General features: G+C 41.1%; 2 protein-coding genes across 3 annotated transcripts in view; one reads left to right on the top strand and one right to left on the bottom strand.

Moving 5' to 3' along the window:
* The window catches only part of LOC115105597 (solute carrier organic anion transporter family member 2B1-like), a 28,429-nt gene extending 25,396 nt beyond the window's left edge, over positions 1–3,033 (bottom strand). For both annotated transcript variants that reach the window (XM_029627812.2, XM_029627811.2), the window contains exon 1: positions 2,887–3,033. The gene's annotated coding sequence lies outside the window, so the exon portion shown is untranslated. The remainder of the gene's footprint in view (positions 1–2,886) is intronic.
* A 16,906-nt stretch (positions 3,034–19,939) lies between these two features.
* On the top strand, positions 19,940–22,448 carry LOC115104778 (olfactory receptor 52D1-like). Its single transcript, XM_029626119.2, has 3 exons — positions 19,940–20,556; positions 20,759–20,985; positions 21,130–22,448. Exons 1-3 carry the CDS (start codon positions 20,123–20,125, stop codon positions 21,480–21,482), a joined length of 1,014 nt encoding a protein of 337 aa, XP_029481979.2. The 5' UTR covers positions 19,940–20,122; the 3' UTR covers positions 21,483–22,448.
* The last annotated feature ends 2,270 nt before the right edge of the window (positions 22,449–24,718 follow it).

The raw sequence follows: 24,718 nt of genomic DNA, 5'->3' as shown, positions 1-24,718 counted from the left end.
TTCAAGTTGTCCACCATTTCTCATTACAAAGTGAATGTGAAAGTCAGTGAGCATTACTCTATTACAGCCCATAAAGAATCCCAAGTTGTGGTGACATGCTGGAGAGATCATGACTTTAAGATGAACTTTACCTCTGTGTTTTACAACAGGTTGGTGAATTACTGTGCACATTATGCACATTATGCACATTATGCACATTATGCACATTATGCACATTATGCACCAAATCACACTAAACAAATCACAAAGAGCAGATATAAATCTGACCTGAAGACCACACAGAAGAGAGGTTGCATTGCACTGGCCACTAGAACACACCTTAGAGAAGCATTTCCTCATGCACTATATACTCACTGTGTGTTCTTACAGTAAAGCAGAGTAAAATGCTGCAACATACAAAGTCTTCAGAAAGGATTCACACCCCTTGACTTTTTGCACATTTTGTTGTGTTACAGCCTGAATTGAAAATGTATAAAAAAAAACATTTTTGTCACTGGCCTACACACAATCCCCATGATGAGAAAGGTGCTTCGACAAAGTATTGACTCTGAAGTGTGAATACGTATGTAAATTAGATACTTCTCCATTTAATTTGAAATACATTTGCAAAAACTTGTAAAAAAAACAACATGTTTTCACTTTGTCATTATAGGGTATTGTGTGTAGATGGGTGAGAGAAAAAAAATCCATTTTGAATTGAGGCTGTAACATAACAAAATATGGAGTCAAATGGCATGAATACTTTCTGAAGGCATTGTAGTGTTTTTGTGTGGTGTTTTTTCACGTACCCCCCCCCCTCCCCCAAGCATGTTTGTGTAACATGGGAGTTGGTGTGGCTGCAGTCAACAGAGATAAGATGGGCAGGAGACGACCACCAATCAGTTGTGGAATGTCAACAAAAACAAAGACTGCACCATAAAATACCACACCAGTGGGACTGGCATTACTGCGGACATAGAAATATCAAACTCCATTTCAGACTCCTCCTCAAATGTATACGTACAAAAGCAATACCTTTTAGATTTGAGTGCTAACACCTTGGTGTTCATTGTTAGGCGCATGCACCAAATGCCAAAAGGCCAGTTTCAACAACAAAAACAGTTGAAGTCGGAAAGTTACATATACCTTAGCCAAATACATTTAAACTCAGTTTTCACAATTCCTGACATTTAATCCTAGTAAAAATTCCCTGTCTTAAATCAGTTAGGATCATCACTTTATTTTAAGAATGTAAAATGTCAGAATAATAGCAGAGAGAAGGATTTATTCCAGCTTTTATTTCTTTCATCACATTCCCAGTGGGTCAGAAGTTTACATACACTCAATTACTATTTGGTAGCATTGCCTTTAAATTGCTTTAACTTGGGTCATACATTTAAGGGTAGCCTTCCACAAGTTTCCCACAATAAGTTGGGTGCATTTTGGCCCATTCCTCCTGACAGAGCTGGTGTAACTGAGTTAGGTTTGTAGGCCTCCTTGCTCACACACGCCTTTTCAGTTCTGCCCACAAATGTTCCATAGGATTGAGGTCAGGGCATTGTGATGGCCACTCCAATACCTTGACTTTGTTGTTCTTAAGCCATTTTGCCACAACTTTGGAAGTGTGCTTGGGGTTATTGTCCATTTGCAAGACCCATTTGCGACCAAGCTTTAACTTCCTGACTGATGTCTTGAGATGTTGCTTCATTATATCCACATAATTTTCCTACCACATGATGTCATCTATTTTGTGAAGGTTACCAGTCCCTCCTGCAGCAAACCACCCCCACAACATAATGCTGCCACCCTCGTGCTTCACAGTTGGGATGGCGTTCTTTGGCTTGCAAGCCTCCCCATTTTTCCTCCAAACATAGCGATGGTCATTATGGCCAAACAGTTCTATTTTTGTTTCATCAGACCAGAGGACGTTTCTCCAAAAAGTACAATCTTTGTCCCCATGTGCAGTTGCAAACCGTAGTCTGGCTTTTTTAATTGCGGTTTTGGAGCAGTGGCTTCTTCCTTGCTGAACAGCCATTCAGGTTATGTCGATATAGAACTAATTTTTCTGTGGAAATAGATACTTTTGTACCTGTTTCCTCCAGCATCTTCACAAGGTCCTTTGCTGTTGTTCTGGGATTGATTTGCACTTTTTGCACATAAGTATGTTCATCTCTAGGAGACAGAACGCGTCTCCTTCCTGAGCGGTATGACGGCTGCGTGAACCCATGGTGTTTATACTTGCGTACTATTGTTTATACAGATGAACGTGGTACCTTCAGACATTTGGAAATTGCTCCCAAGGATGAACCAGACTTGTTGAGGTCTACAATTTTTTTTCTGAGGTCTTGGCTTATTTCTTTGGATTTTTCCATGATGTCAAGCAAAGAGGCACTGAGTTTGAAGGTAGACCTTGAAGTACATCCACAGGTACACCTCCAATTGACTCAATTGATATCAATTAGCCTATCAGAAGCTTCTAAAGCCATGACATAATTTTCTGGAATTTTCCAAGCTTTTTAAAGGCACAGTCAACTTAGTGTATGTAAACTGTAAACTGACCCACTGGAATTGTGATACAGTGAATTATAAGTGAAATAATCTGTCTGTAAACAATTGCTGGAAAAAATTACTTGTCATGCACAAAGCAGATGTCCTAACCGACATGCCAAAACTATAGTTTGTTGACAAGACATTTGTGGAGTTGTTGAAAAACAAGTTTCAATGACTCCAACCGAAGTATGTAAACTTTCGAATTCAACTGTATGCTGCACACCGCAACCTGTCCTCTCACACATAATCTCTACACACTGCACAGTACATTAGATTACAGTGTCTGAATTACAGCTAGTAGAGTTAGTGGATCACAGTTAAAAGAAGTAGTACAGAACAGTACAGTTGGTCACTTACTCTGTAGATGAAGCTGAGGTTTAGTGGCTTGTTCTGTATCCACTCCTCAGATGTCGACTCACACAGAAAGTGATCTTAGTTGGAACCCCAGGAGGTAGCTTTCACTCGATGAAACAAGGCGTGCTCAACTTTGAGGAATTCCTTGAACTGGGCAAGTGACTGAACAGAGAGGGGGAGGAGAGTGGGGCTGGGAGTGGGAGTGGGGGTGTGGGTGGGAAGGAAGGAGGAAAAGGGAGGTAAGTTAACAGTATAAAAGAATACAAGATAAGCGAAAGGAGATAAACCCTACTATCATGTGGGTGGAATGTCTGAACATAACATACTGTACTGGTTGTTAGACAGCTATGCACATTGTTTATTTGGTTTACAGTAAAGACTGCGCGCAATAGATCTGAATTGGATGGTTAATTTGGTGTGATATACATTTGAAGTCGGAAGTTTACATACACTTAGGTTGGAGTCATTAAAACCTGTTTTTCAACCACTCCACAAATGTCTTGTTAAACGAAACTATAGTTTTGTCAAGTTGGTTAGGACATCTACCTTGTGCATGACACAAGTAATTTTTCCAGCAATTGTTTACAGACAGATTATTTCATTTATAATTCACTGTATCACAATTCCAGTGGGTCAGACGTTTACATACAATAAGTTGACTGTGTCTTTAAGCAGTTTGGAAAATTCCAGAAAATGATGTCATGGCTTTAGAATCTGCTGATAGGCTAATTGACATAATTTGAGTCAATTGGAGGTGTACCTGTGAATATATTTCAAGGCCTACCTTCACACTCAGTGCCTCTTTGCTTGACATCATGGGAAAATCAAAAGAAATCAGAAAGAAATTATAGACCTCAACAAGTCTGGTTCATCATTGGGAGCAATTTCCAAACGTCTGAAAGTAACATGTTCATCTGTGCAAACAATAGTACGCAAGTACAAACACCATGGGACCACGCAGCCATCATACTGCTCAGGAAGGAGACACGTTCTGTCTCCTAGAGATGAATGTACTTTGGCGCGAAAAGTGCAAATTGATCCCAGAACAACAGCAAAGGACCTTGTGAAGATGCTGGAGGAAACAGGTACAAAAGTATCTATATTCACAGTAAAACAAGTCCTATATCGACATAACCTGAAAGACCGCTCAGCAAGGAAGAAGCCACTGCTCCAAAACCGCCGTAAAACCGCTATGGTTTGCAACTGCACATGGGGACAAAGATTGTACTTTTTTTAAAGAAATTTCCTCTTGTCTGATGAAACAAAAATAGAACTGTTTGGCCATTGTCACGTTCTGACCTTAATTTCCTTTGTTTTGTTTTTATTTAGTATGGTCAGGGCGTGAGTTGGGGTGGCCAGTCTATGTTTGTTTTTCTATGATTTGGGGATTTGTATGTCTCGGCCTAGTATGGTTCTCAATCAGAGGCAGGTGTCATTAGTTGTCTCTGATTGAGAATCATACTTAGCCTGGGTTGCACTGTTTGTTTGTGGGTGATTGTCTATGTTAGTTGCTTGTGTCAGCACAGGTCTCATATAGCTTATAGCTTCACGGTCGTTATTTGTTTATTGTTTTTGCATAGTTTGTATTCAGTGTTCAGTGCTTTCTTTTATTAAATATTCATCATGAACACATACCACACCGCATTTTGGTCCTCCGATCCTTCTCGTCTCTCCTCTTCAGATGAAGAGGAGGACGACCATGACAGCCATAATGACCATAGTTATGTTTGGAGGAAAAATAGGGAGGCTTGCAATCCGAAGAACACCATCCCAACCGTGAAGCACGGGGGTGGCAGCATCATGTTGTGGGGGTGGTTTGCTGCAGGAGGGACTTGTGCACTTCACAAAATAGATGGCATCATGAAGTAGGAAAATTATGTGGATATAATGAAGCAACATCTCAAGACATCAGTCAGGAAGTTAAAGCTTGGTCGCAAATGGGTCTTGCAAATGGACAATGACCCCAAGCATACTTCCAAAGTTTTAGCAAAATTGCTTAAGGACAACATAGTCAAGGTATTGGAGTGGCCATCACAAAGCCCTGACCTCAATCCTATGGAACATTTGTGGGCAGAACTGAAAAAGTGTGTGTGAGCAAGGAGGTCTACAAACCTAACTCAGTTACACCAGCTCTGTCAAGAGGAATAGGACAAAATGCACCCAACGTATTGTGGGAAGCTTGTGGAAGGCTACCCGAAACATTTAATTGTTACCTTGATTAGCGTTAATAATCCTTTGAATTATACTGAACAAAAAGTAACGCAGCATGCAACAATTTCAAAGATTTTACTGAGTTACAGTTCATATAAGGAAATCAATCAATTTAAATAAATGAATTCGGCCCTAATCTATGGATTTCACATGACTGGGAATACAGATATGCATCTGTTGGTCACAGATACTTAAAAAAAAAAGGTAGGGACGTGGATCAGAAAACCAGTCAGTATCTGGTGTGACCACCATTTGCCTCACGCAGCGCGACATCTCTTTTGCATAGGCTGTTGATTTTGGCCTGTGTAATGTTCTCCCACTCCTCTCCAAAGGCTGTGCGAAGTTGTTGGATATTGGTGGGAACTGGAACTCACTGTTGTACTTGTCGATCCAGAGCATCCCAAACATGCCTGGAGTATGTCTGGTGAGTATGCAGGCCATGGAAGAACTGGGCCATTTTCAGCTTCCTGTAATTGTGTGCAGATCCTTGCGACATGGCGCAGTGCATTATCATGCTGAAACAGGAGGTGATTGCGGCGGATGAATGGCACGACAATGGGCCTCCGGATTTTGTCAAGGTATCTCTGTGCATTCAAATTGTCATCGATAAACTGCAATTGTGTTCGTTACCATAACCCCACCGCCACCATGGGGCAATCTGTTCACAACGTTGACATCAGCAAACCGCTCGCCCACATGACGCCATAAACGTGGTTTGCGCTAGTGAGGCCGGTTGGACGTACTGCCAAATTATCTAAAATGACATTGGAGGCAGCTTATGGAAGAGAAATGACCATTCAATTATCTGGCAACAGCTCTGGTGAACATTCCTGCAGTCAGCATGCCAATTGCAAGCTCCCTCAAAACATGAGATATCTGTTACATTGTGTTCTGTGACAAACCTAATTGTTTTTAGTGGCATCTTATTGTCCCCAGCACAAGGTGCCCCCGTGTAATGATCATGCTGTGTAATGATCATCTTCTTGATATTACACACCTGTCGGGTGGATGGATTATCTTGGCAAATGAGAAATGCTCACTAACAGGGATGTAAACAAATTTGTGCACAAAATTTGAGAAAAATATTTTCTTTGTGAGTATGGAACATTTCTGGGATCTTTTCTTTCAGCTCATGAAACATTGGATAAACACTTTACATGTTGCATTTATATTTTTGTTCAGTGTAAATAACACTATTCTGATGTTGGCCTATGGTGGTTGGATATCCTCAGGACTCTGATCCGGCTGCAATGGCATCATATCACCAGGAGGTGGTAATACAGTGCTTTGTATGGGATATTTCCGTAAAGAGCATGCTACAGAAAATCACAGAGAACCTGTACTATACAACCAACTGCAAGACAAAACTCACTTTGCAGCAGTCTTCAAATGTTTAATTGGACATTTTGAAAAGCAATGATATATTGGTCTGACTCACAGGCCTACTGAATCACAGGCCTACACTTAGGTTTAGGTTAAGGGTAGGGTTAGTAGATAGTTAGTTGAAATGTTACTGATAGTCTGTCAAGCATCTACAGATGGACTATCCAAGTTAACTGCAAAATCCAAACTTGTCAAAATTGTTTAATTTCTCGTTCAGCCCACTCCTGATTTTGGCTTCCGGTCTAAGGCATTACATTTCAGTGCAAGAGGCATCACTACAGTCAATGGGTCGGATCCAGGCTGTATCACATGCGGCTGTGATTGGGAGTCCCATAAGGCGGTGCACAATTGGCTCAGTATCGTCCGGGTTTGGCTAGGGTAGGCCGTCATTTTAAATAAGAATTTGTTCTTAACTGACTTACCTGGACAACGCGTCCGATGTTGCGGGCCAGTGAAACAGATTTTGTTGTCTAATTCATTATGGCTAGAGGTGTCCCTACAGACCCTGGTTCAATTCCAGGATGTATCACAACCAGCCGTGATTTACCAGGGTGGAAAGTAACCTAGTGGTTAGAGCGTTGGGCAAGTAACCGAAAGGTTGTAAGATCGAATCCCTGAGCTGACAAGGTAAATGTCTGTTGTTCTGCTCCTGAACAAAGCAGTTAACCCACTGTTCCTAGACTGTCATTGTAACTAAGAATTTGTTCTTAACTGACTTAACAAGTTAAATAAATCAATTACAGCCTCTCAAATACTGTGAATCTTTCCAGAGCAAAGTAATAGGTTTTCAGAATCTGACCTTGGCAGTCATTTTCTTAAACAATAAAGGCCTTGGATGTGTTTCCAATTCTTGTTGGAAAGGAAATGCCTAAATGAATTTCGCTACACTCGCATTAACATCTGCTAACCATGCGTATGTGACAAATACATTTGATTTGATTTTGATTTGATACATTAAAGTCATCATTATCATCATCATCACCTCCAATGTTGTAGTGGACGCCGGTTCAATGGTCAAATAATTGTAATTAAATGTGTCAAGGACTAGGGGTAGCCGACTAGTGAAAAGGAACATATTTGGTGAGAGAGTAACAGGACAGCACAGATTTCCAGCTGAATTGGCAACATTATGTACTTATTTTCAGATGGTCAAATTCTTGAGTTAGGGCCAGTTCTTACTCTCATGTCCTTGAGTTTCTATGACAACTAAAGTTCTGTTTGCATCTTTCTCCTCCTAGCACCATGGAACACTGCTATTAACAAGGAGCTCAAGGGAAAAATTGGCTCCCTAATGTCTGCTGTTTCATCACCTCTGCCCCCAGTCAACACGCCCCCCATTAGAATAGCATGGACCTCTGAGAGACTAGAGGATCTATAATGAACACTAACCTAATGGCTCTACCTAATGGCTCTGCCTAACACCCATAGGGATGAGTGGAACTGTTGCACTGTCATTATCAAGCTCCATTGTGGGATGACTTCAACAAACACCTATTAACAGGGTCTGATAGTAATTAGTCTTTGGGAGCCAGAGATTGTGTTAATCAGATGGCTACGTTAATACTAATGAGATAAGGCCATAATGTTGTCTCCTGGTATTTGAGGCCCAACAGCTCCACCTCTACCTCATAGTCACAAGACTGATTGGTGTTTGGCTTTTGGGCCTTGCGTTTTTCTGTATTGTCTACTAGAGTGATATAGTTTAGACAACAGTTCACACTTTGAATTGTGCTCAGTCAGTATTATATAGTCTGTGTTCATAATGAATCCCACTCCTATTTCAGACAATAATAGGCCTACATAAACTTACATTATGTAAGCTGACCTTTTCTGTCTGTAGTTGTGACACTATTTTCTGTGTCCTCACTCCTACCTAAAGTATGCTCTATAACCCTGCAGTGTCCAGTGGAAAACCTTGCTGAGAAAGGGAGAGAATGCCCTGGAGGGCCATCCCAGGGTGCATCATCCCAGAGTGCATCACCTCACCACCTCTAATTCAATTATCTCTGGGTCATCAGCAACACCTATGAGGCCAGAGGGACCGTTCACTACCTACAAGACCACACACACCACCTCCTTCACACACATACATACAGAAGCACACACACACTCACACTGACCACATCAACCATAGTCCCTAAAGGAGTACAGTGCAGACATCTCTGATCTTCTGAAGTAAAACTTTAGTTTGTTGACCGGACAATGAGTGAGTCTGCACAGTGCTTTCTCACCAGTGGCTGTTTGGAGGGGGTGAGGAGGCTGTCCCTACAGAGACCTCATTAACCCCCTGGTGTTACATGGTGTGATTAGTGGCTCTATGACAGTGACTGGGGAACTCATTAGTCAGACATGGGCTCTATACTGCAGCAACAAGTTGCAACACTGACAAACAAGCATGTGTGATGAAATAGCAGAGTCAATCTTACACACAGATATGCCTACACACCAGGGTTGGGGTCAATTTGGATATAATCAGTCAATTCAGGAAGTAAACTGTTGGCACTACATCTATCTTAAGTGACTTCTCAATAGACTGAAAAGGAGAAGCTATTTATTTCAAGTTTTGTAATTAAACATTCAAATCACTTTCTTTGAATTGACCTTAGCCCTGCTTCAAACAACAAGCAAAATAGCAAAACATTTCTTATTTGTATTTGCAACTCAATTGCTAAATAGTTTTTAAAAACGTATACATAAGGATATATCATACCAATTCTATATACTCATCGATTCCTTCAGAATATAACTTATAAAAGCTCAATGAGCTTAGTTCAACTGGTACCCCATCAGAACTCAAAATATAAGATTGTTTTACTCCAATGTTTGAAAACATTGTAAATGTAAACAAACACTGTTCAAACCTCAAAATATAAAACAACCTTAAAACAACTAAATTGGATAACTTAGATGGTCAATCCTTGCATCAATAGCTACAGTATGAATTTAAGAGTGGTTACATTTATTCAGGCCCATCTCAGCTTTTTACCAAAACAGAGGCTGGATGGCTGCTTTAAATATACATTTTGAAACAATACATTTTTCTGACCAATATCCCTGCTAACCAGCGACACACCCAATGCTTAGCCTAAAATTTGTACAATTAAAGTGTTTGGGACCTGATGGAAGGCACTAATACAAATGTTTTTTTACATTTGAAATCCATTACTAATTTATGTCACCATCCATGACTATCATCATCAAATGTGTGTTCCTTATCTACATTTTTCTCAGGATTATGGTACTGTAGAACCTCCTAACATTTATTGGAGCTAGTGGGAAGCGGTAGCTGATGATGATCATAAGAATGACGATCATAGATGACCAGGTGAGAGGCACAGGTCTGTAAGGTCTTACGTGGACTGCCCTTGTCACTCCTCCTCATCAGACAGGCTGACAGGATCTTGGCGTAGCAGAAACTGATGATAAAGAAAGGTGCTGCTGCTGAGAGTCCAAGACAAGTCATGCACAAACCTGGAATGACATGAAGAATACACTTACTTGCCGTAGATGTTGTTGATGGGGGTGGGTAAGCAGGCCAGGTTCAGGGTGGAGCGGTTGCTACAGTAGACATGCCTGATGAGGTTGCCACATAGGGAGGTACCCACATTCAAAGTGAAGAGCACAGCTATAAAGCTGATTGCTCCTGGCCAGCACGATCACAAACACCATGGTCATGGTCATGACAGCATGGTACCTCAGTGGTTCACCGCCACAGTGGTGAACTGCCACATGCTGTACCTGCAGTTAGAATAGCATAGAATAGTCTGTATCTGGTGTGACCAACATTTGAAGAGTGACACTCCTTAGCATAGAGTTCAGGCAGTTGATTGTGTCATGTGGAATGTTGTCCCACTCCACTTCAATGGCTGTGCGAAGTTGTAGGATATTGGCGGAATCTTAAACACACTGTCGTACACGTATATCCAGAGCATCCCAAACATGCTCAATGGGTGAAATGTCTGGTGAGTATTCAGGCCATGGAAGAACAGGAACATTTTCAGCTTCCAGGAATTGTGTACAGATCCTTGCAACATGGGGCCGTGTATTATCATGATGAAACATGAGGTGATGTCGGCGGATGAATGGATTTCGTCACGGTATCTCTTTGCATTCAAATTGCCATCGATAAAATGCAATTGTGTTCGTCGTCCGTAGCTTATGCCTTCCCATAACATGACCCCACCACCACGGGGCACTCTATTCACAACATTGACATCAGCAAACCGCTTGCCCACTTGACGCCATACACGTGATCTGCAGTTGTGAGGCCGGTTGGACGTACTGCCAAATTCTCTAAAACGACGTTGGAGGTGGCTTATTGTAGCGAAGTTAACATTAAATTATCTGGCTCTGGTGGACATGCCTGCAGTCATCATACCAATTGCACGCTCCCTCAAAACTTGAGACGTCTGTGGTATTGTGGTGTGTGACAAAACTGCACCTTTTAGAGTGGCCTTTTATTGTCCCCAGTTCAAGGTGCACCTGTGTAATGATCATGCTGTTTAGGCAGCTTCTTGATATGTCACAACTGTCAGGTGGATGGATTATCTTGGCAAATGAGAAATACTCACTAACAGGGATGTAAACAAATTTGTGCACAACATCTGAGAGAAATAAGCTTTTTGTGCATATGGAACATTTCTGGGATATTTTATTTCAGCTCATGAAACATGAAGTCAACACTTTACATGCTGCGTTTATATTTTTGTTCAGAATACAATGTTTTTGATCCAACCTCAGTTTTCTCCAGAGTTACAGGCATTAAACTCTGTAACTGTTTTAAAGTCGCCTCATTTTGAAATCCCTTAGTAGTTTGCTTCCTCTCTGGAAACTGAGTTAGGAAGGACAACTGTATCTTTGTTGTGACTGGGTGTATTGATAAACCATCGAATGTCATTAAAAACTTCACCATTCAATGTCTGTATTTTTAACAATTTACCAATAGGTGCCCTTCTCTGTGAGGCATTGGAAAATCTCCCTTGGAAAACCTCCCTTGGAAAACCTCCCTGGTCGTTGTGGTTGAATCGGTGTTTGGAACTGAGGGACATTACAGATGTGTGGAGTACAGAGATTAGGTAGTTATGGAAAATGTATGTTAAACACTATTATTGCACACAGAGTGAGTCCATGCAACTTATTATGTGTCTTGTTAAGCACATCTCTATCCACAGTTTCTGGTTTGGGTAGGTTTTAATAGTCACAGTGGGTACAACATCTCCTACACATTTCCTGATAAACTCAGTCACCGTATCCGGGTATTCGTCGATATTATTCTCAGAGGCTACCCGGAACATATCCCAGTCTGTCTGATCAAAACAATCTTGAAGCATGGATTACTATTGGTCAGACCAGCGTTGAATAGTCCGTAGCACGAGTACTTCCTGTTTGAGTTTCTGCCTACAGGAAGGGAGGAGCAAAATGGAGTCATGATCAGGTTTGCCGAAGGGATTACAGGGGAGGGCCTTGTAGGCGTTTCAAAAAGCTGAGTAGCAGTGGTCCAATGTTTTGTCAGAGCGAGTGCTACATTAAATGTGTTGGTAGAACATCTGTATCGGCTTGAGGGGGAGTATACTGCAAAGCTGCTTAGAAGCTAGAAGCACGGCTGCCTTAGAGTACCTCATGATAAGCTGTAGACCACACTATTGTCACGCCCTGACCTTAGAGAGACGTTTTATTTCTCTGACCTTATTTGGTGAGGTCAGGGTGTGATGTGGTGTGGGCATTCTATGTTCTGTATTTCTTTGGTTTTGGCCAAGTGTGGTTCCCAATCAGAGACAGCTGTCTATCGTTGTCTCTGATTGGGAATCATACTTAGGTAGCCTGTTTTCCCGCCTATGTTGTGGGATCTTGTTTTTTGTTAGCTCAAGCCGGCAGAGTTCGTTATTCCTTTTGTTGTTTTTGTTTGGTGTTCTGAGGATTAAAGATCATGAACACTTACCACGCTGCACCTTGGTCTACTTCTTCAGACAAACGTTATAACTATCTACCAAGAGAGTTTTCATCTATATTTTTCGTAGCCATCTATTTCCCACCACAAACCGACGCTGGCACTCAACGAGCTGTATAACGCCATAAGCTAACAAGAAAATGCTCATCCAAAAGTAGCGCTCCTAGTGGCCGGGGACTTTACTGCAGGCAAACTTAAACCATTTTACATAATTTCTACCAGCATGTCACGTGGAAAACTCCCCACACAGCGACGCGAACAAAGCTCTCCCTCACCCTCCATTTGGTAAATCTGACCATAATTCTATCCTCCTGATTCCTGCTTACAAGCAAAAACTAAAGCAGGAAGTACCAGTGACTCGCTCAATATGGAAGTGGTCAGATGAAACAGATGCTAAACTACAGGACTGTATTTTCCGGGATTCATCCAATGGCATTGAGGAGCATACCACCTCAGTCACCGGCTTCATCGCTAAGTGCATCGACAATGTCGTCCCCACAGTGACCGTACGTACATATCCCAACCAGGAGCCATGGATTACAGGCAACATCCACACCGAGCTAAAGGCTAGAGCTGCCGCTTTCAAGGAGCGGGACACTAATCCGGATGTTTATAAGAAATCCCGCTATGCCCTCAGACGAAACATCAAACAGGCAAAGCCTCAATACAGGACTAAGATTGAATCCTAGTATACCGGCTCTGACGCAAGTCAGATGTGGCAGGGCTTGCAAACTATTACGGACTACAAAGGGAAACCCAGCTGTCAGCTGCCAAGTGACGCGATCCTACCAGACCGGCTAAATGCCTTTTATGCTCGTGTTGAGGCAAGCAACACTGAAGCATGCATGAGAGCACCAGCTGTTCCGGACGACTGTGCTATCATTCTCTACATAGCTCAACATTCACAAGGCCGCAGGATATGTACTCAGAGCATGCGCAGACCAACTGGAAAGTGCCTTCACTGACTTTTTAAACTTCTCCCTGACCGAGTCTGTAATACGTTTAGAACACCTATTCATTCAAGGGTTTATTTATTTGTATTTTTAGAATAATAGTGAAGATATCAAAACTATGAAATAACACATGGAATCATGTAGTAACCAAAAAAGTGTTAAACAAATCAACTATTGGCATTCTCTCAACCAGCTTAATTTGGAATGCTTTTCAAACAGTGTTGAAAGAGTTCCCATATGCTTAGCACTTGTTGGCTGCTTTTCCTTCACTCAGCGGTCCGACTCATCCCAAACCATCTCAATTTGGTTGATTGTCGGGTGATTGTGGAGGCCAGGTCATCAGATGCAACACTCCATCACTCTCCTTCTTGGTAAAATAGCCATCACACAGCCTGGAGGTGTTTTGGGTCATTGTCTTGTTGAAAAACAAATGATAGTCCCACTAAGCCCAAACCAGATTGGATGGCGTATCGCTGCAGAATATTGTGGTAGCAATACTGGTTAAGTGTGTCTTGAATTCTAAATAAATCACAATCACTGTCACCAGCAAAGCACACCCACACCATAACAACTCCTCCTCCATGCTTTACAGTGAGAAATACACACGTGGAGATCATCTGTTCACCTACACCGCGTCTCACAAAGACAGCGGTTGGAACCAAATATCTAAAATTTGGACTCATCAGACCAAAGGACAGATTTCCACCGGTCCAATGTCCATTGCTCGTGTTTCTTGGCCCAAGCAAGTCTCTTCTTGTTTTTGGTGTCCTTTAGTAGTGGTTTCTTTGTAGCAATTTGACCATGAAGGCTTGATTCACTCAGTCTCCTCTAAACGGTTGATGTTGAGATTAGTCTGTTACTTGAATAGGTTTTAGCCTGGTCGAGGCGGAGGATAATGAAAGCAGGGTAGTGGACAAAGTCATGTAAGCAACAAAGTGAGGTAGTTTGTTCGTACAATCAGATTGAATGGTGCGAATTATTAGCTATATTGTATGCAGAGACCGAGGGATAAGTGAAGCAAGGTTTTAGATAGATTGGTTATCATAAACTATGGAGCGAGACAGGATTATCTAGGTTTATGCTTTGTTACGTGGGTGGACCAGTTATTGCTCTTCTTCCAAAACGTGGTTACATATATAAACTTCAAGTATTACTAACTATACAGTATGTTCCTAAGAAAAGTCAATGTAATGTAACAACCCAAATTGTGCTTTTTGGTCTACAGTACTCTAGTCTAAAGGTTGTTGATTTGGGAAAATATGATTTGATTGAAATAATCAAATCATATTTTCTCTGTCCAACAACCATTTGTCCAAATTATGAAACATAATTGCGAGAATGCATTACAGATCAAGGAATAACAAAAGTTGATTACATACTTTTCATTTTCTGTTTTACTTCAGAAATGGAGCCCAGGAGTCCATTTCCAAGGGGTTTATTTTATTCAACTGATAAACTTGTGTTTGCCCCACATTTATTGATAAATCCCCCATCATAGTAATATTTCCTCCATCACATCCCTCCACGATACCTTCCCCCATTTGACCCCCCATGCACCTGAAAACCCCCCACAAAATAAAATGAACCCCCCCATAAACCCCACTAAAATGGTTTCAACCGTTTATGGCAACCCTGTTCATGCTACGGCTAGGCAGTAGGATTGTATTTGGGTGATGATCTGTGAGGTTCTAACATATTATTTGCTTTGTGATTGGTCAAAAACTGTAAACAACTTGTTAAGTCATGTGCATCGGTTCTTGTATATAGTTTTTATATTTCCCAGTTGTTTTGAATGCAACATTATAGTGAATGGCATTCTGGGATTGGGGAGTTTTCTCTTGTCATACGTTAAAAAAACATGGCTGCCATCATAAAGAATTTAGCTGCTGTTAGCTTAGTTGACATGCATTTATTTTCTAAACAACATTCCATAAGTCCCTTGTGCTCACCAGAGATGTGATACATTGTAAACAAGTCTAGCTGTTAGGTCGCTAACTTATGTTTTTTTTTTTTTGTCAGCGCAACCTGTCATTCAGACTGGTTTATGGAGTGAGTTTGGCTGTGGAGGGGTTCCGTGTGATGCTTGGATGATGAAGTTTTCATTTATCTTTTACAATAAACGGTACAATTGAGGAATAAAGTTTAAGACCTTTATTTTCCATCAGTACAAAAAAAGATTTAGATGCTGTTCAGACAACAATGGTGTTTAGACGCCTGTATTGTGTCATACGTTCTTTTGCTATTGTCCCAATCACATATTTGAGATTGTACACTGCATGGACCACTCAACAATGATCACAAATATGTGATCGTATGCACCAAAGGGTTAACAGCTTCTAGCCACAAGCCATAAGACTGCTGAACAATTAATCTATTGGCCAACCGGACTATTCCATTGACACCCCCCCTTTGTTTTTACACTGCCGCAACTCGTTGTTTATTATCTATGCATAGTCACTTTACCCCTACCTACATGTACAAATTACCTTGACTAACCTGTACCCCCGCACATTGACTCAGTACCGGTAGCCCCTGTATACAGCCTAATTTTTGCTATTTTATTGTTTATATTTTTTACTTTAGTTTATTTAGTAAATGTTTTCTTAATTCTATTTTCTTTAAACTGCATTGTTGTTTATGGGCTTGTAAGTAAGAATTTCATGGTAAGGACTACTACACCTGTTGTATTTGGCGCATGTGACAAATAAAATTAGATTTGATTTATACAAACATGGCGCCGCACATAGCTGGCATATAGCTTAGAATTAGCTCATCATAATCGGTACATAATCGTAATCAAATTATTTTTTTACACACATCATATGTGTCCATTACAATCTATGCAAGAATCCGAATGCATGATTTGTCACCAGAACTTGAAAACATGTGAATTAAACAGTAAGTGCATTATGCTCCATACATATATACAGTATGCTACAGTAGAAACAACAACACAATCTACAGAAAATAAGGTACTTACTTTGATAGGAATGCACACACGTCCAAAGTTATTATTGGCACGGAAAACAACAATGAAGGCAATGCGAGCACCAACCAGAAAAAAAGTGCCAGGGAGAAAGCATTTGTGCTTTCGACTCTCTCTCCATCACACCTGCTCTCTCTAACTGAATGATCGGCTATGAAAAGCCAACTGACATTTTCTCCTGAGGTGCTGACCTGTTGCACCCTCTACAACCACTGTGATTATTATTATTTGACCCTGGTGGTCATCTATGAATGTTTGAACATCTTGGCCATGTACTGTTAGAATCTCCACCCGGCACAGCCAGAAGAGGACTGGCCACACCTCAGAGCCTGGTTCCTCTATAGGTTTCATCCTAGGTTCCTGCCTTTCGAGGGAGTATTTTTCTAGCCACCGCGCTTCTACATCTGCATTGCTTGCTGTTTGGGGTTTTAGGCTGGGTTTCTGCAAAGCACTTTGTGACTAATGTAAAAAGGGCTTTATAAATAAATTTGATTGATTGATTGGGATGTGCAATGTATTCACACTTGAGAGAGAGAGAGAAGCCTGTCCAGCTCAGTAAAGTCTCAAACCTAAATTGTCCATAACAGTGAAATAAATGGGCTACTCCGTATGTGAATTATTGAGGAGGCCGAAAACACCTCAATTCAAACTGTTGTTAGAAAATCAAACTTGTTCGAAAATCATTTGAAATTGGCAAGTTGTAACATAGCTTATACATAATAAGAAGGCAGCATGCCTTGGTTTGAGGGCAGCACAGGTTAACCTCTTAAGTCGACCCTCTACTTTTTTGAACATTCTGTTAAAAATCGCGCAACATTTCAGCGCCCTGCTACTCATGCCAGGAATATAGTATATGCATTTGCTTAGTCTGTGTGGATAGAAAACACTCAGACGTTTAAAAAACTGGTTAAATCACTGCTGTGGCTTTACCAGAACGACATTTACATCGAAAAGCACAGGAAAAACTGATCACTGAAAATGGGAAAATATATCCATGCGCTACTTGATCCCATTGATAAAGGTGAACCACAATTAATTGACTGAGGTTGCAGTACCTACAGCTTCCACACGGTGTCTAGAGTCTTGTCATTTCCCTTCGAGTTTTTTCTTGGTCAAACACATGCAGGACACCGTATCTCCTCCGGTCTAGGACCGGATATTTTCGTTGAGTTTCTAGCCGGACATTTTTCCAGACGGACAGCTAATGATCTTTACATCGCCTCCTGATGAATTTTATCGCTTATTAACGTTTACTAATACCTAAAGTTGCATTACAAACGTATTTCGAAGTGTTTTGTGAAAGTTTATCGTCGACTTTTTGAATTTTAAAAAATGACGTTACGTTTTGAAACTATGTTTTTTTCGTTTATCACACAGTCTACATATAACGATATCTAGGCTTTATATGGACCAATTTAATCGAAATAAAGACCCAAATAGTGTTTATGGGACATCTAGGAGTGCCAACAAAGAAGATGGTGAAAGGTAATGAATGTTTTCTATTTTATTGTGCGGTTTGTGTAACGCCGAAATGCTAATTATTTTGTTTACGTCCCCTGTGGGTCTTTTGGGGTGTTGCATGCTATCAGATAATAGCTTCTCATGCTTTCGCCGAAAAGCATTTTAAAAATCTGACTTGTTGCCTGGATTCACAACGAGTGTAGCTTTAATTCGATACCCTGCATGTGTATTTTAATGAACTTTTGAGTTTTAACTAATACTATTAGCATTTAGCGTAGCGCTTTTGCATTTCCAGAGCTCTAGTTGGGACGCAAGCGTCCCGAGTAGAAGCAACAGGTTAACTGTCCTGTTGCGTAACAATAACATTTTGAAACAGTGAGTGCATTCTGACGTCATGCGCATAAACAAAACTCACACTGGGGCGACCATTAGAGATATTTGGAACTCACACATGAAAAGGTTAACCTCTTGGAACACTAGGGGCAGTATTTCATTTTTGGATGAAAAAAACGTTCCCGTTTTAAACAAGATATTTTGTCACGAAAAGATGCTCGACTATGCATATAATTGACAGCTTTGGAAAGAAAACACCCTGATGTTTCCAAAACTGCAAAGATATTATCTGTGAGTGCCACAGAACTGATGCTACAGGCGAAACCAAGATGAAACTTCAAACAGGAAATGAGCAACATTTTTGAGGCGCTGTTTTCCATTGTCTCCTTATGTGGCTGTGAATGAGCCCTGAACGAGCCTACACGTTCTGCCGTTTCCCCAAGGTGTCTGCAGCATTGTGACGTGTTTGTAGGCATATCATTGGAAGATTGTCCATAAGAGACTACATTTACCAGGTGTCCGCCTGGTGTCCTTTGTCGAAATTGGTGCGTAATCTCTAGCTGCAAGCATTCTTCCATGTGATTCAGAGGAGAGAGGAGACTTCCACGAACGATATATCATCGAAGAGATATGTGAAAAACACCTTGAGGATTGATTCTAAACAACGTTTACCATGTTTCAGTCGATATTATGGAGTTAATTTGGAAAAAAGTTAGGCGTTTTGATGACTGAATTTTCGTATTATTTTGGTAGCCAAACGTGACGAACAAAACGGAGCGATTTCTCCTACACAAAGAATCTTTCAGGAAAAACTGAACATTTACTATCTAACTGAGAGTCTCCTCATTGAAAACATCCGAAGTTCTTCAAAGGTAAATGATTTTATTTGAATGCTTTTCTTGTTTTTGTGAAAATGTTGCCCGCTGAATGCTAACGCTAAATGCTACGCTAGCTATCAATACTGTTACACAAATGCTTGTTTTGCTATGGTTGAAAAGCATATTTTGAAAATCTGAGATGACAGTGTTGTTAACAAAAGGCTAAGTTTGAGAGCTAATATATTTATTTAATTTCATTTGCGATTTTCATGAATAGTTAACGTTGTGTTATGCTAATGAGCTTGCGGGATAATTACACTCCTGGATACAGGTTTTTTTCGTAGCTAAACGTGATGAACAAAACGGAGCGATTTGTCCTAAACAAATCATCTTTTTGGAAAAACTGAACATTTGCTATCTAACTGTGAGTCTCCTCATTGAAAACATCTGAAGTTCTTCAAAGGTAAATGATTTTATTTGAATGCTTTTCTTGTTTTTGTGAAAATGTTGCATGTTGAATGCTACGCTAAATGCTACGCTAGCTATCAATAATCTTACACAAATGCTTGTTTTGCTATGGTTGAAAAGCATATTTTGAAAATCTGAGATGACAGTGTTGTTATCAAAAGGCTAAGCTTGAGAGCTAACATATTTATTTCATTTCATTTGCGATTTTCATGAATAGTTAACGTTGCGTTATGGTAATGAGCTTGAGGCTGTATTCACGATCCCGGATCCGGGATGGCTAGAATCAAGATTAAAGGAACATTCGTAAAGTGTTCTAAGCTGTCATCTGTCTCCAGAGATGCCCCCTAAGAATCCCGACACTTGACTACTTGTTGGTGTTCTCAGGGTGTCGTATGATGGATGGATAGAAAGATGGAACAACTCCTACTGGGGGGAGGAGCATTAACAGTATAAAGGACAGTCACCTCTTGCCCAGTAAGGACTTCATCACCGTCTGCTCAGATAGGTAGATAGTAATTTACAACTAATATTGTTACTATGGGCTATGCAAAATAAAATAGCAAAGTAATACAAGAATAAATTGACTATGCTGTGTAGATGATCAATGATAAACTCATTGTGAATAGCTCTCATAGTTATTAGGTGACGAGGGGACTGTACACAGCTCTCTCTCTAAAGCATGTGTGTTCTGAGGAGGTTCCTCCTGTGCTATGCTTTTTACAGGACTCTGATGTTGCGCATGGAGAACGTGTCCTACGTGGCCCTGAGGCAGCCCATCGTGTTTGAGCTGGAGGGCTTTGAAGTGTCTCAGAGCCATGGTTACCCCCTGTTTGCCTTGGTCCTGGCCATCTACTTCCTGGTGCTGCTGGGGAACGTGGTTGTGATGGGTGTGATTGCAATAGATAAGACGCTACACAAGCCTATGTACGTGATGGTATGTAACCTGGCTGCCTGTGACCTGCTGGGAGGAACGGCTGTGATGACTCAGCTCATGGTCATCTTCCTGATGGGGGAGAAGAGGATTCCATACAACAGTGCCTATGCTCAGGCCATCTGTGTTCACACCTATGGTGCAGCTGTACAGACCATACTGTCAGCCATGGCCTATGACCGGTATGCAGCAGGTCATGGTAGATGAAAATGTCTCACATTAAAGTAAAGTTCTGCCTAGCTGTACTCGTCTATGGGAGAGTGAAATGTTCTCTCAGGGCCACATTTATTAAGTTGTTTCCACAAGTGCAAAAATTGAATCTGTTATTGTTAAGAAGGAATAATACTACTAGTAGTAAAATAATGCATTATACTCAAATTACAGGTATGTGGCAGTGTGTGAACCATTGAGGTACCATGCAATCATGACCACGGCCCACATGGTTTTTGTGATCTTGCTGGCCTGGGCTGTCGCAATCATCCTTATAGCTGTGCTCTTCGCTTTGAATGTGGGTACTCCACTATGTGGCACCTACATCAGGCATGTCTACTGCAGCAACCGCTCCATCCTGAACCTGGCCTGTGTGCCCACCCCCATTAACGATATCTACGGCAAGTTTGTGTAAATGAGGATTGACCCCCACCATTATGTTATATCACTGCAATTATGAAGCGTTGGTTGTTTTTTGTATCTTGTTTTGTCATTCACATTTTCTTTCCCATGACTTGTATTATGACATCTTCATCTCTTTCCAGGTTTGTGCATGACTTGGATTCTCAGCAGCAGTTCCTTCCTCATCATCTTTTTCTGCTATGCCAAGATCCTGTCAGCCTGTCTGATGAGGAAGAGTGACAAGGGCAGTCGTAGTAAGGCCCTACAGACCTGCGCCTCTCACCTGATCATCTACTTGATCTTCGAAATTGTCAGCCTCATCATTATCCTCAGTAACCGCTTCCCCCAGGTCCCAATGAACATCAAGAAGTTCTGCACTATCCTGATCTTCATCGTTCCCCCTCTAATTAACCCTATCATTTATGGATTTGTCACTAAAGAGTTACGCACAAGCATTATAAAGCTGTTGAAAACACGGGTCGCACCCAAACTGTAAAATGTTTAACAGTTTACTGTGGCATCCCCACCGTACCCATCGTTCCAGATAGAGAACATGCATATAATAATAACAGAGGTCATCTAACAGGTTGCAGGGGAAAAAATATGGCCAATGTAAAAGAAATTTGAATGAAGTGAATTTACTGTAGTGGCCTCCAGTGGGTACCCAAAGTGCTGTACAGTATGGCTTAGTGAGTATTGAATGTGTAGTGGGCTTGTAGTAGGAATACAATATTTGTTTGAAAACAATTATAATTAAAAGTTACATTCCAAAAGAGATAATACAAGCATGACATGATGTGTGTCTCTAGCTCATGCTGTTTAATTACCATGGTGGTTAGAATATGACACATGACTTTGTTGTGGCATTGTGAATTTGTGTAGCTGTTACATTTGTTTTGTTATACAAATGACAGCATGTTCAATGTGAATAATAAGTAAACATACATGATACCATTAATTGGGAATGCCTACTTTAAAAAATAATATTTTTGCAGCCCTTATAATAATATACAACTGAAACACAATTTTCTTGATTTGCACCATCACTTGGAACATAATAATATGAAATAAGGCAGGATGGGACTATGAAGTGTGGCAGGTAGCCTAGTGGTAGGTAGCCCAAGTCGACTAGGTGAATAATCTGTCGATGTGCCCTTGAACAAGGCACTTATAGCGCATTCAGAAAGTATTCAGACCCCTTGACTTTTCCCACATTTTGTTAAGTTACAGCCTTATTCTAATATAGATTAAGATCTTTGTTTTTCACCATCAATCTATACACAACACCACATAATGACAAAGCAAAAACAGGTTGTAATTATTTCATGCGCATTTATAAAAACATAAAAAACTGAAATATCACATTTACATAAGTATTCAGACCCTTTACTCAGTATTTTGTTGAAGCACATTTGGCAGTGATTACGGCCTCAAGTCTTCTTGGGAATGACGCTACAAGTTTGGCACACCTGTACTTGGGGAGTTTCTCCCATTCTTCTCTGCAGATCCTCTCAAGCTCTGTCAGGTTGGATGGGGAGCGTCGCTGCACAGCTATTTTCAGGTCTCTCCAGATACGGATTCAAGTCTGTGTTGTGGCGGGGACACTCAAGGACATTCAGAGACTTGTCCTGAAGCCATTCCTGTGTTGTCTTGGCTGTGTGCCTAGGGTCGTTGTCCTGTTTGAGGTCCTGAGCATCTGGAACAGGTTTTCTTCAAGGATCTCTCTGTACTTTTCTCCGTTCATCTTTGCCTCGATCCTGACTAGTCTCCCAGTCCCTGCCACTATAGAACATCCCCACAGCATGATGCTGCCACCACCATGCTTCACAGTAGGGATGATGCCAGGTTTCCTCCGGACGTGACGCTTGGCATACAAGCCAAAGATTTCAATCTTGGTTTCATCAGACCAGAGAATCTTGTTTCTCATGTTCTGAGAGGCTTTTAGGTGTCTTTTAGAAAACTCCAAGCGGGCTGTCATGTGCCTTATACTGATGAGTGGCTTCCGTCTGGCCACTCTACCATAAAGGCCTGATTGGTGGAGTGCTACAGAGATGGTTGTCCTTCTGGAGCTCTGTCAGAGTGACCATCGGGTTCTTACTCACCTCCCTGACCAAGGCCCTTCTCCGCCGATTGCTCAGTTTGGCCTGGTGGCCAACTCTAGGAAGAGTCTTGGTGGTTCCATTTAAGTATGATGGAGGCCACTGTGTTCTTGGGGACATTTTTTGGTACCCTTCCCCAGATCCGTGCCTCGACACAATCCTGTCTCAGAGCTCTACGGAAAATTCCTTCCACCTCATGGCCTGGTTTTTGCTCTGATATGCACTGACAACTGTGGGACTTTATATAGACAGGTGTAAGTCTTTCCAAATCATGTCCAATCAATTGAATTTACCACAGGGTGACTCCAATCAAGTTGCGGAAACAACCAAAGGATGATCAATGAAAAGAGGATGAACTTGAGCTCAAATTCGTGTCTCACATCAAAGGGTCGGAATAGTTATGTAAATAAGGTATTTATGTTTAAAAAATAATAATAATAATACATTTGCAAATATTTCTAAAAACCTACTTTTTCTTGGGTTATTGTGTGTAGATTGATGAGGACAGCAATTATTTCAATCCATTTTAGAATAAGACTGTAACATAACAGAATTTGTAAAAAGGGAAGGTGTCTGAATACTGTGTCATGACTGTCATGTGAGGATCACAATGGGTCATATCAGCTTTGCATTGACTGACAATATCCAGACCCTCTCCCCCCTGCAAAGGGGGGAGGAGGGCACTAGTCGTTTTAACACCCAGTCGTAAATTAAGCAGGAGAGGACTCTCTCTCTACCCTCCAGTGTTGGCTAAAGGAAAGTCCCCTTGGCTCCAGAGACTTTTACCCACCCAAAACTCTAATGTCTAAAGAGTGGTTACTGGAACAATAATTCTAACATTGAGAATGTGGGGAATGGTCAGTGGGGAGATATGGAAAACTAATTTCATGTGGTTGATTATTTTGTGATGTCATTGAAAATCTTATGGAGGAAATATTGTAACTTGGAAAGAATGGCCATTACAGGTATGAGGTTTCATCTTGTGCGTTGAGCATATAATATGAAAAGTGATGAAGGTATTTGTGTTAAGATAGGAATGTGATTTTAGTTTTCTAATGAGGTAATCGTTTTGGATAATATTTTACACAGTAACTAGCCATGCCCCGAGTGAGCTCAGAGAACTTGTCAGCCTGACGGAATGCCCTTTTTGACCAAGAGTGCATAAAGGCTTGGAAGAGAAATCAACCTTTAGACCAGGAAATGTGAAGCGGAGAGCTACATGTTTGAAATTGTTTAAACTTTCTACCTCATCACGAGGTGAAGAAAATGAACTCACCTACCAGACCAGAACCCCGCCAGTCTGCAGCTGCATGTGTACAGTGATTACGAACTTTGACTTTGATCTACACGAGGTGGAGAAAGGAGAAGCTCACCTCAGACAATCACTGGTACAGCTAAGTAGCTGTCCTGAGGAATGAACAACCCATGGAGACCTGACAACTAAGAAGAAGGACATTGTGACCTCTGGTGGACAATCAGAGCATGTACAAGTGGGCAGCGGAAAGGCCCAACAAACCCTTTCCAAGAAGGCTTGGTTTCGACAGAGATAAACAACGAACGAAGGCATTTCACACGTAAATACATTCATGATTTCTTACTACAAACGGGTGGCGGTTTGTGTGCAAAGTATATG

The sequence above is a fragment of the Oncorhynchus nerka genome, linkage group LG22 (assembly GCF_034236695.1).
Source record: "Oncorhynchus nerka isolate Pitt River linkage group LG22, Oner_Uvic_2.0, whole genome shotgun sequence".
NCBI classification, from domain to species: domain Eukaryota; kingdom Metazoa; phylum Chordata; class Actinopteri; order Salmoniformes; family Salmonidae; genus Oncorhynchus; species Oncorhynchus nerka.
This window is presented reverse-complemented; position numbering and strand designations above follow the sequence as displayed.

Coding starts and splice junctions, on each gene's coding strand:
- LOC115104778 (XM_029626119.2), top strand. CDS start 20,123: ATGTGTGTTCTGAGGAGGTTCCTCCTGTGCTATGCTTTTTACAGGACT. Junction 20,557..20,758: donor TCAGCCATGGCCTATGACCG/GTATGCAGCAGG, acceptor CTCAAATTACAG/GTATGTGGCAGTGTGTGAAC. Junction 20,986..21,129: donor CCCCATTAACGATATCTACG/GCAAGTTTGTGT, acceptor ATCTCTTTCCAG/GTTTGTGCATGACTTGGATT.